Raw genomic sequence first — 12,738 nt, 5'->3', positions numbered from 1 at the left:
CTGCTGACGCTGCATAATTTTGTATTATCCATTGATCTCTATGTACAATCAAAAGTATAAAAGGCCTTCTGAACAATAAAGGATGGACCAGTTTCTCGGACTAGTCTCTCGAACTAGTTTCTTGGAAATCTGGTTTCCCCCGTGTCTCTCTCTCTTTCTCCCTCTCCCTCCCTCTCCTTTTCTGGCTGAATTCCCATCTGGAGCGGGGAGGCTCGCCACGTCTACTAACTTGCCCCGGCTTTGAAGTCCCGTGAGAGAGGGAGCCCAGGCGGGGCACCTCCGCTATTCAAACGAGCACCGGCGGCCTAATGGAGACAGACGGTGCAAACTTCTTGTCCTGAAGTTTTATTGGCTTTCCCCGTAAACCAAGTTATTCAGCATCTTTTCTCCACTAAATTTTCCTACTATAGTATTTCTTCCTAATTTATTTTATATTTCTAAATAAGTAAGTTTTTCCTCGCCTACTCCGTCTCCCCTTCGAATTCCCTGGATCCACCAGGGCTGGACCCCGGCACATTATGAAGACTCTATACCCACCAAAAAGATGTATTAAATGATCCTTTAAAATTCTATAAGCAAGATCTAAATGGTATAGTCCCACACTAGCCCTTAAAATATGATTCCAATTACACAGAATTTATAAATATAAGAGCTAAAAATTCACTTCAAGCATGAATTGAAAGTATCTCCTCTAAAAAAATTTATCAAAATAAATTTACCAAATATGCAAGAAAAAATGGGGAAAGATGTTTTAGTGATGAAATAAAGCTTAAAGCGTTTGTAACTGCTAAAAGGGAAAGAAACATGGTGTATTTTTGAGTCTGCATCTACAACAATCAGCAGTGGCAGGATACGTCTGTGCTGACACTGCAGTTCTCAGCTTGGGCAGGGGGGCGGGGATGGGAGGGGTGCTGGTGAACTGCCCACCCTCATCAGAAGAGCTGGTAAGAGTAAGAAAATCGGCCACTGTGGCTTTTAGGTTCCAACGCATTGTATTTTTAAAACACCCTTTTTATATGCTCAGGCCCCAAGACAGAAAGGCAGCATCAATAAGGTCTTTACTGAGACCTTCAGGGAAAGCAGACACATTTCACACTGCTAGAACTCTTATAATCTTATAATCAAATATTGATTTGGTATTGAAATTTCTCTGAAGAATACGTATTATCTCTCTGTTTTCATGAGTCAGTCTTTAGTTTCATGTCTTTATTCTAATCCACTAGCACTTACAGGTTCGATATCAGCTTAGCCCAATCTTTAAATAACAAATTGTTGCTATTTTTAAGTACATCAAGTGTAATTATAAATAAGAGTAACACTGTCTGTTAGCTTTTTCTGGATGGATTTTTTTTTTTATTAGTACCACTTCACTAACCAAAAATCCTACTACTCTGGTTACACAGAAATTATAAACAAAACTTAAGTCACTTATTCCAAAAGTACGGTAACAAAATGAGAGTCAAATTATATTTGTAACCTTATACAGAACAGGATTATAAATATCAAAAATAAAACTTTACATATCTTTGTGTATGATTATTAGATGTAAAGCTGCTAATTCAATTAGGGTAATAAGAGAGAAAAAAATTATCTTATTTTATGTTTTCATTTTAAAAGTCTAAAACATTTATAACTGTCTTCTTTTACTTCTTAGAAATTATAAAGACTACATAAATACCAGAGGGAAATGGCTCTGAAGTTAGACTTATTGATTTTCAGTTAATTCATAACAAGACTAAGAAAATAATATATTTTAAAAGCCTATTGAATTGTAGCAAAACAGTACCTTTATCCAGCTTATGTAACTCATGATGACTGTCTTCTCTGCATACTTATTTGTTGCTATGAACTGTAATGCATTATGAGATTTGAAGTGTGAATGTAACCTACAGGAGGTCAAGGTTTACACCTGGGTGCTCTTCTCATCCTCTCGGCCTGACGGGAACGCCCTTCACCTCACTCTCCAGGACATAGCACTTTCTTAATTCTCAACTGAGCTTAAGTGTCTCATCCCCTCACTACCATTCCTGTTATTTTTCCATCACAGAAAGCTCATCCCATGAACCTCAATGTGAATTACACCTATACCTGTGTTTAATTAATTAATTTATTGTCTATGTCCTCCCCAAGACTCTAACCTCCCCAAGGACAAGGACCATGAGTATTTTGTTCAGGGCTGAACCCACAGCACCAAGCATAATACCTAGCATATAGTAGGTGCCAGTTTTTAAATAAATAAGCCAGTCAGTCAGTCAGTTTACATGGATTTCCATTTATGATAAAAGCTGACCAAAACAGCTATTTTAAAAATAAGGCAAAAAAATAAAATGAGACAGCTAAGTAAAAATACATTCACATAACTGTATGAGGAACAGGAGCTTGAGACTTTCAAATCCACGGGCCTTTTACACGCCCTGATGTCCGTGGCCTTCAACTCATCACCAGAGCATATTTTTGTTCACCATTTACCCTGTTACACATTATTTCCATCACCTAAACTCATTCCATAAAAAACATCAGACTTTTATTAGTTACTTAGAAAATATTTTCTAATAGCCAGATGTAGTTAAAAACCGAAATTTCCCAGTCACCTTTCCATTTATTGGACAGAGACAGCTAAAAAGAATCAGGGACAAAACAGAAGGCCTGGGATGCACAGGCACCTTGAGAGGAAGCAAAGCTCCTAGGATGGGAGCAAGCTTGGCTACAGAACGTCTAACAGCTTCCCTACCCACTGTTAAAGCCTCTGATGCCCAGTGACCATCCACATCTTAATACCGAACACTTGCCATTCAGAATAAGTCAAACTCTGCCCAAAGAGATTGGCTGAAATAGTCTTACCTCTGTTTCTGTGAGAAGTGTTTTTAGCCTTGTCAAATCTTTTGTTACCATCCCATTCTGAAAGGGCAAATGAAAAAGGGGGAAACCAAGCAGCATATTAGTTTTTTACTCTGAACTTGACTCTTTGTCTATTTCTAAGGTTTACCCATAAAAAGAAAACCAATGCTATGCTCCTCTCCTCTCCTCATTACTATTAGAGGTGATAACAAAGCCAGCCTTCCGTGTGGGAAGTTAAAAAGATGAACAGAACAAAATATACAGTATGCCCTAAGACACTGTATTCAACTTGTAAGAATTTAAGATTAATTCAGTAACATATTCACAATGAGTATCACTCAAAGTAGGATAAGTAAAAAGAAAACTAAACTTCAACTTTTTAAAACTCCTTTTCCTAAACCGAATAGGTGAACTTGGTTACTTATGATTCAGATTCACATACAATGATCACACTACCTAAAGATGGTTCATTAAAGCTGTTGAAGGAAAACATAAAACATTAGCTCTTGAGAAATTCAAATTTCACTTGAGATTTGAAAGCAAACTGCTTCTTAATTTTAAATTTAAAAATCCAACAGGTAAAACAGTGTAATATGCTCAATTTAAATAGGAAAGATCCTTAAAGATAGAATTATCTAAACAATAAAGAAGAGAAATATTCTTTATCACCGATTTAGAACTAAATATCCATACAAGACTCTTGAGAGTCCCTTGGACTGCAAGGAGATCCAACCAGTCCATTCTAAAGGAGATCAGTCCTGGGTGTTCATCAGAAGGACTGATGCTGAAGCTGAAACTCCAGTACTTTGGCCACCTCATGGGAAGAGTTGACTCACTGGAAAAGATCTTGATGCTGGGAGGGACTGGGGGCAGGAGGAGAAGGGGACGACAGAGGATGAGATGGCTGGATGGCATCACCAACTTGATGGACATGAGTTTGGGTGAACTCCAAGAGTTGGTGATGGACAGGGAGGCCTGGCGTGCTGTTGATTCATGGCGTTGCAAAGAGTCAGACACAACTGAGCAACTGAACTGAACTGAACCATACAATTTTGCTATATTAATAAGATACCTTAGCTTTTATATTCATTTATTAAGATGGGGAAATAAAAAGATACTATTAACCCAATTAAATAATTCACTGCACAATAATTCCTTAGAAAATAACTAAATTACCCTCCGAGATGGGTCATTATATTACACTCAACAATATACAAAGTACTTTCCTGATTTCCTTCTTTTTCACCAGATATATATTTATTTGCAGTGAAAACACAACTTTGCTCTTTGTTTTCCACAGTTTATGATAATTCAGAAGCATAGAGAACTCAAGCTGTATAACAAAGTATACGTGTGTTTTTTTTACTTTCACCATCTTTCATTATGACTCAAAAAGTATCAGTTTTGTAACAGTTAGCTACTGGTGAAAAAAAGTCAACATATCTTTTCTTCCAATTTCTATAGACTGCCAACTAAAGTTCAAAAAAGGAAGTCTTTCCATTAAGTCATCCAAAAACAAACAGATAAAAACTCTAGAAAATTTAATAGCACATACAAAAATTTATCTCAAGGTCTGAATAGAATGAGATAACTTCATCAGAGCAGCCATGAATATGAACATCGTCAGAAAGAAAAGTAATTATTACTTAGTTTAGATAAATTTAAGCATTTTAGACAATAAATGACTAAATTAAAGAAACCTATAAGATCATATATCCACAGAAGCATTTTAAAACTCAAAAATACCTTCAGGTTCTGTTAAATTATACCTTTAAAGAAAATCAGTTATTCTATACTTCCAAAGTTTTAAAAATTCTCTCTTAATCACAAACTACATTAATAAAAGAATCCAATGCTTAAATATGAGTATGCTGAAAAGAAGTAAGTAGCTACTCACAGACGCTGATTTCTGGCAGAACCTACAGGAGGCAGGTAATACACCTAAGAAGTCCAACGGGTGAGTACATTTTTGGACATTCAAATTTAGAACCAGTCAACATACCAGGGACTCTCCTGTCAGTGACTTGGCAAGAATGTGGGATACAGGCTGGAGCTTCCCTTTAAGCTGCATGCAGCACAGCACTGCCTGAAAGGCACCGTCTCCCTTGGCCAGTCCTTCTCCCAACACTGTCATGAAAGAACAGCCATCATCACCCATGTGACATTCAAAACACACTCTTCTCAATTGTGCTATTAACACACTATCCTAGGCATGACTTCTTTTTTTTAATTGGACTGTGGTTACTTTACTCCGCTGTGTCAGTCTCTGCTCTACAGAGAAGTAAACCAGCCACACATCAACATGTATCCGCGTTTTGGATTTCCTTCCCATTTAGGTCACCACAGAGCGCCCAGCAGTTCCCTGCACTGTAGAGCGGGTTCTCACTACTTACCTGTTTCATACATAGTAGTGTATATCTCAAATTCCACTCTTCCAATTCATCCCCCCCCTTTTCCTCCTGGTATCCATTACATTTGTTTTCTACATCTGTGCCTTTATTTCTGTTTTGCAATGAGATCATTTTTACCATTTTTCTAGATTCCACAAATATGTGTTAACATGTATTTTTCTCTTTCTGTATTGAAAGACACAAGGTCCATCCACATCTCTACAAATGACATGGTTTTGTTCCTTTTTATGGCTGAGTAATGTTTCATTTTTAGAACTAACACCCCAAAATGATGCTCTTTTCATTACAGGGGACTGGAATGCAAAAGTAGGAAGTCAAGAAACACCTGGAGTAACAGGCAAATTTGGCCTTAGAATGCGGAATGAAGCAGGGCAAAGGCTAACAAGAGTTTTGCCAAGAGAATGCACTGGTCATAGCAAACACCCTCTTCCAACAACACAAGAGAAGACTCTACACATGGACATCACCAGATGGTCAACACTGAAATCAGATTGATTACATTCTTTGCAGCCAAAGATGGAGAAGCTCTACACAGTCAGAAAAAACTAGACCAGGAGCTGACTGTGGCTCAGATCATGAACTCCTTATTGCCAAATTCAGACTCAAATTGAAGAAAGTAGGGAAAACCACTAGACTGTTCAGGTATGACCTAAATCAAATTCCTTATGATTATACAGTGGAAGTGAAAAATAGATTTAAGGGACTAGATCTGATAGACAGAGTGCCTGATGAACTATGGAATGAGGTTCCTGACACTGTACAGGAGACAGGGATCAAGACCATCCCCATGGAAAAGAAATGCAAAAAAGCAATATGGCTGTCTGGGGAGGCCTTACAAATAGCTGTGAAAAGAAGAGAAGCGAAAAGCAAAGGAGAAAAGGAAAGATATAAGCATCTGAATGCAGAGTTCCAAAGAATAGCAGGGAGAGATGAGAAAGCCTTCCTCAACAATCAATGCAAAGAAATAGAGGAAAAGAACAGAATGGGAAAGACTAGAGATCTCTTCAAGAAAATTAGAGATACTAAGGGAACATTTCATGCAAAGATGGGCTCGATAAAGGACAGAAATGGTCTGGACCTAACAGAAGCAGAAGATATTAAGAAGAGGTGGCAAGAATACACAGAACTGTACAAAAAAGATCTTCATGACCAAGATAATCACAATGGTGTGATCACTCACCTAGAGACAGACATCCTGGAATATGAAGTCAAATGGACCTTAGAAAGCATCACTATGAACAAAGCTAGTGGAGGTGATGGAATTCCAGTTGAGCTGTTTCAAATCCTGAAAGATGATGCTGTGAAAAGTGCTGCATTCAATATGCCAGCAAATTTGGAAAACTCAGCAGTAGCCACAGGAGTGAAAAAGGTCAGTTTTCATTCCAATACTGCACAACTGCACTCATCTCACATGCTAATTTTAAGTAATACTCAAAATTCTCCAAGCCAGGCTTCAGTAATATGTGAACCGTGAACTTCCAGATATTCAAGCTGGTTTTAGAAAAGACAGAGGAACCAGAGATCAAATTGCCAACATCTGCTGGATCATGGAAAAAGGAAGAGAGTTCCAGAAAGATATCTATTCCTGCTTTACTGACTATGTCAAAGCCTTTGACTGTGTGGATCACGATAAACTGTGGAAAATTCTGAAAGAGATGGGAATAGCAGACCACCTGACCTGCCTCTTGAGAAATCTATATGCAGGTCAGGAAGCAACAGTTAGAACTGGACATGGAACAACAGACTGGTTCCAAATAGGAAAAGGAGTACATCAAGGCTGTATATTGTCACCCTGCTTATTTAACTTATATGCAGAGTACACCATGAGAAACGCTGGGCTGGAAGAAGCACAAGTTGGAATCAAGATTGCCGGGAGAAATATCAATAACCTCAGATACGCAGATGACACCACCCTTATGGCAGAAAGTGAAGAGGAACTAAAAACCTCCTGATGAAAGTGAAAGAGGAGAGTGAAAAAGTTGGCTTAAAGCTCAGCAGTCAGAAAACGAAGATCATGGCATCTGGTCCCACCACTTCATGGCAAATAGATGGGGAAACAGTGGAAACAGTGTCAGACTTTATTTTTGGGGGCTCCAAAATCACTGCAGATGGTGATTGCAGCCATGAAATTAAAAGATGCTTACTCCTTGGAAGGAAAGTTATGACCAACCTAGAAAGCATATTGAAAAGCAGAGACATTACTTTGCAACAAAGGTCCATCTAGTCAAGGCTATGGTTTTTCCAGCGGTCATGAATGGATGTGAGAGTTGGACTGTGAAGAAAGCTGAGCGCCGAAGAATTGATGCTTTTGAACTGTGGTGCTGAAGACTCTTGAGAGTCCCTCAGACTGCAAGGAGATCCAACCAGTCCATTCTAAAGGAGATCAGTCCTGGGTGTTCTTTGGAAGGACTGATGCTAAAGCTGAAACTCCAATACTCTAGCCACCTTAAGAGAAGAGTTGACTCATTGGAAAAGACTGTGTTGCTGGGAGGGATTGGGGGCAGATGCTGGGAGGAGAAGGGGACGACAGAGGGTGAGATGGCTGGATGGCATCACCGACTCGATGGACATGAGTTTGGGTGAACTCTGGGAGTTGGTGATGGACAGGGAGGCCTGGCGTGCTGCGATTCATGGGGTCGCAAAGAGTCGGACACGACTGAGCGACTGAACTGAACTGAGTATTTCATTTGTGGGTTTCCTTCATAGCTCAGCGGTGAAGAACTTGCCTGCCAACACAGGAGATACAGATTTGGTCCCTGGGTCGGGAAGATCTCCTGGAGAAAGAAATGGCAACCCATTCTAGTATTATTGCCTGGGAAATCCCATGGACAGAGAAGCCTGACAAGCTATAAACTATGGGACTGCAAAGAATCGGGACACAACCTGGCAACTAAACAACAAATGTTCCACTGTCTTATGTACCAGATATCCATTCCTCTGTTGATTTACGTTGCTTCCATGTCCCAGCTACCGCAAACAGAGCTGAAATAAACACTGGGGTCCATGTCGTTTTTGAATTCTGCTTTTCACGGGGCGTATGCTCAGTGCGGGGGGGGGGGGCGTATGCTCAGTGGGGGGCGTATGCTCAGTCATACAGCCATTCTGCTTTTAGTTTTTAAGGACCCTCCATACTGTTCTTCATAGCGGCTGCGCCAACTCACAGTCCCAGCAGCAGTGCATGAGGGTTCCCTTTTCTCCACGGTCTCTCCAGCATCTATTGTTTGTAAATTTTTGGATGGTGGCCATTCAGACCTGTGTGAGGTGATGCCTCATTGCAGTTTTTGTTCGCATTTCTCTAAGAATTAGTGGCGCTGGGCATCTTTTCATGCGCTTTTGGCGGTCTGTTTGTCTTCTCTGAGAAACATGTATTTAGGTCTTACAGCCATTTTTTGATTGGGTTGCTTGCTTTCTAAGAATTTGTCCATTTCTTCCAGGTTTTCCATTTTATTGGCAGATAGTTGCTTGTAGTAGTCTGTATGATCCTTTGTATTTCTGTGGTGTCAGTTGTAACTTTTTCATCTCTAACTTGAGTGCTCCCCCCTTTCTTCATAATGAGTCTGGCTAAAAGTTTATGCATTTTGTTAATCTTTCTCAAAAAAAGCAGCTTTTAGTTTCATTGATCTTTTCTATTGTTTTTTTTGGTTTCTATTTCTTTCACTTCTGCTCTGATTTTCATGATTTCTTTTCTTCCACTGACTTTGGGTTTTTTTTGTCAACTCTAGTTGCTTTGGGTGTAGGCTAGGCTGTCTATCTGAAATCGCCTGTTCCTTGGGACGGGGCTGAACTGCCATAAACTCCCCTCTTAGAACTGCTTTCGGTGCACCCATAGATTCTGGGTCATCGTATTTTCGTTGTCTTTCGTTTCTGGATATTTGTTTTATTTCTTCTTGGATTTCTTCAGTGATCTCTTGGTTATGAAGTAGCATACTATGTAGCGTCCATGTGTTTCCATTTTTTACAATTTTTCTTCCTATAATTGATTCCTAATCTCACAGTGTTGTCGTCAGATATGACTGCACCATAAAGAAGGCCGAGTGCTGAAGAACTGGTGCAACATATCACATATGACCTAATATGATTTCAAGTTTCTTAAATTTACCAAGGTTTCATTTGTGACCCAAGATGTGCTCTATCCTGGAGAATGTTCCATGTTCACTTGAGAAGAAAGTATATTCTGATGTTTTAGGATGGATGTTTTAGTATATTTATACTATAAATATCAATTAAATCTATTTGGTCCAATGGGTCATTTAAGGCCTGTATTTATTAATTTTCAGGGTGGATGGCCCGTCCATTGGTGTACGTGGAGTGCTGGAGTCCCACCTGTTACTGTGTTACTCCAGTTTCCTCTTCTGTGGCTTAGCATCCACCTTTTGTACTGAGATGCTCCTGTGCTGGGCCCGTGAACATGCACGACTGCTGTGTCCTCTCCAGGCGACCCCTTGGTCCTTACGCAGTGTCCTCCTCATCTCTCGTTGCTCTTGTTCAGTCGCTCAGTCGTATCCAGCTCTTTTCAACCCAATGGACAGGAGCACACCAGCCTTCCCGGTCCTTTACTGTCTCCCAGAGTTTGCTCAAACTCATGTCCACTGAGTCAGAGATGCTATCACCTCTGTCACCCCCTTCTTCTCCTGTCCTCAATCTTTCCCGGCATCAGGGTCTTTTCCAATGAGTCAGCTCTTTGCATCAGGTCACCAAAGTATGAAAACTTCAGCCTTAGCATCAGTCCTTCCAATGAACATTCAGCGTTGATTTTCTTTAGGACTGACTAGGATCGATCACCTTGCTGTCCAAGGGACTCTAACGAGTCTTCTCCAGCACCACAGATTGAAAGCATCAATTCTTCAGCACTCAGCCTTCTTTATGGTGCAACGTTCATGCATGACTATTGGAAAAACCATACCTTTGACTATACAGACCTTTGTTGGCAAAGTGATGTCTGCTTTTTAATACACTGTCTAGGTTTGTCACAGCTTTTCTTCCAAGGAGCAAGCATCTTATAATTTCAGGCTGCAGTTACAATCCATAGTGATTTTGCAGCCAAAGAAAATAAAGTCTACCCGTTTCCATTTTTTCCCCATCTATTTGCCATGAAGTGATGGGACAAGATGCCATGATCTTATTTTTTTGAATGCTGGGTTTCACCGTATTGCATCAGTTTTACTAAAAACTGATTTTTGCAACTGCAACTGATTTGAAAGTTGTAGTCTCTATATTTCAGAAGGTTTTGTTCAATTACTTTTAGTTTAGACCAACTTGCTCTCACTCCATCCATGTTACAGATCACTCGTGCTCAGCTGACAATTCCAATACATGAGTAGCAGATCCTTGAGAATGTCTTGAGTACCTCAGAAAATTCCACAGTAAGCCCACATCTCCCTCTGATCTTACTATTCCTGAAACTATTCAAATGTGACCTTTGGCAGGTCATCTTCTCTCTCTGGCCCTTAGCACGGTCATTTGTAGAACTGAAACACGAAAACTGTGCTGCAAGAATCAAATGACAGAAAGCTAGGAAAGCGTCTTAAAGAAAACCAGTAGTTCTGCCAAGGTCTGGATCATTCACGTTCTCTAAGCCTGCTTCCTTCCCTGTAGAATGGAGGTGACCATAGCTACCTAACGAGGCTGTGGTAAAGATCAACTATATGGAATATCTAGCACAGTCCCCTCATAAGAGTTCCCTAGATGTTCCCTAACCCTCTAAAAATTATACAATAGTATTGAAAACTTGAGGAAACATCTGAGCTCCTTTTGAGTAACTGGGATATTAAGAAACTAGTTATCAAGAGCTGAGGAATGTTTCAGGGAAATGAAAAAAAATTTTTTAATATTTCAGCATCAGATGAATATGTCACTTTGTTTAAAAAGCATTAAACAACATATTTTACAAACACTTTTCAAAGGTCTTTGGTTTGTACAAAGTATTAGCTGAATTTTATTTTACAAAAGTTCTGCCATTCTATTGGTATTTGAATGTCTCCATATTATTCTTTTCCTTTTCCCCTCTCTAAACATTTCAGACAAGAAACGCTGCTGCTGATGCACTTTCTTCTAACTGTTGTCTTTAAGTGCAATTCAGTTTATGCCTTGTAGGATCCCACATGAAGAACTGTGGCAAAGAAACAGTCAACTATTATGGGTAAAAAGCTATCCTGCTATTGTGTCATAGGATACAATCAAATTGCAATGCTGTCACTCTGGTACTGTATTATCTTTAACATTTTGAAAAAGCCTGAGAGAATACAAAGTATGGCCTAGTGTATAATAAAATTTGCCTCAGTTATTGAACCTGCCAAACATAATCTAATCTTGGGCAACTGTAAAAAAGTTATGTTTCCTTACAAATAAATTCTCTCCCCACCAGCTATCTGTGGAGCTTTGTGAGCACAGAACTCTTTCCTGCATCTTGGCTGTGATGTGAAATTCAAGGCTCTATCCCTTTTCATTCTTAAGTTTTTGTAAGATTTGCTAAGACCTAAAATATCTCTTACTTGGAATGTTCTGGACCAGAAAATGAGTAATATTAAAGGAGTATTCATTCATTCAACTGGGCTTCCCTGGTAGCTCAGCTGGTAAAGAATCCACCTGCAATGCAGGAGAACCTGGTTCGATTCCTGGGTTGAAAAGATCCTCTGGAGAAGGGATAGGCTACCCACTCCAGTATTCTTGGGCTTCCCTGGTGGCTCAGATGGTAAAGAATCCGCCTGCAATGCAGGAGACCTGGGTTCAATCCCTGATGGGAAGATCCCCTGGAGGAGGGCATGGCAACCCACTCCAGTATTCTTGCCTGGAGAATCCCATGGACAGAGGGGCCTGGCAGGCTGCACTCCATGAGGGCATGGCAACCCACTCCAGTATTCTTGCCTGGAAAATCCCCATGGACAGAGAAGCCTGGCAGGCTGCAGTCCATGGGGTCACAAAGAGTTGGACACAACTGAATGACATCCACGCATGCATTCATTCAACCGCTTTGACCAAAACAGTCTCTGTAAGGTAGCCCCTGGCTACCAAAAAGAGGATAAACAATTAAAATATAATTCCCCTTGCCTGTAAAGTATTGCCTGCCATGAATAAGATCACTTAAAACAAGTTTAAAGTTCAGTAAATGCTGAGTATTAGTCTGTATTTTTTCAGTAACATGACCATTTTACATTATTTCTCTTATCAAGTCCTTAGTTATTTCTAAAATCTTGTACTGAGGACCATAGCCTAATCAAGGTGGTACTTTTCCAATATTCTCAAAAGAAATTTTTAAATTATCACTAAACTAAATCTTTGAGTCATTAACAAAATGAAGTTACTCACCACTTGGATATGATCATGTTCTCCAAAACAACACATCAGGAACTGAATCAAAACTAAGGGTTGGGGGGAGGCTCAAGAGGAAGGGGATATATATATCCTTATGGCCGATTCATGTTACTGTATGGCAGAAATGAACACAACACTGTAAAGCAATTATCCTCCAATTTAAAATAAATTTTAAATA

General features: G+C 39.7%; 1 protein-coding gene across 3 annotated transcripts in view; it reads right to left on the bottom strand.

The window, feature by feature from the left end:
- The window catches only part of HELZ (helicase with zinc finger), a 149,428-nt gene that overhangs the window by 104,201 nt on the left and 32,489 nt on the right, over nt 1–12,738 (bottom strand). For all 3 annotated transcript variants that reach the window (XM_040244371.1, XM_040244372.1, XM_040244373.1), the window contains 2 exons: nt 4,841–4,965; nt 2,842–2,898 (listed from right to left, as the gene is read on the bottom strand). In XM_040244371.1, coding sequence (XP_040100305.1) covers nt 2,842–2,898; nt 4,841–4,965 — 182 coding nt within the window. The remainder of the gene's footprint in view (nt 1–2,841; nt 2,899–4,840; nt 4,966–12,738) is intronic.

Source organism: Oryx dammah, unplaced genomic scaffold, assembly GCF_014754425.2.
Source record: "Oryx dammah isolate SB20612 unplaced genomic scaffold, SCBI_Odam_1.1 HiC_scaffold_8, whole genome shotgun sequence".
In the NCBI taxonomy this organism is placed as follows: domain Eukaryota; kingdom Metazoa; phylum Chordata; class Mammalia; order Artiodactyla; family Bovidae; genus Oryx; species Oryx dammah.
Note: the sequence above shows the minus strand (reverse complement) of the source record. Positions and strands in the feature narration are given on the sequence as shown.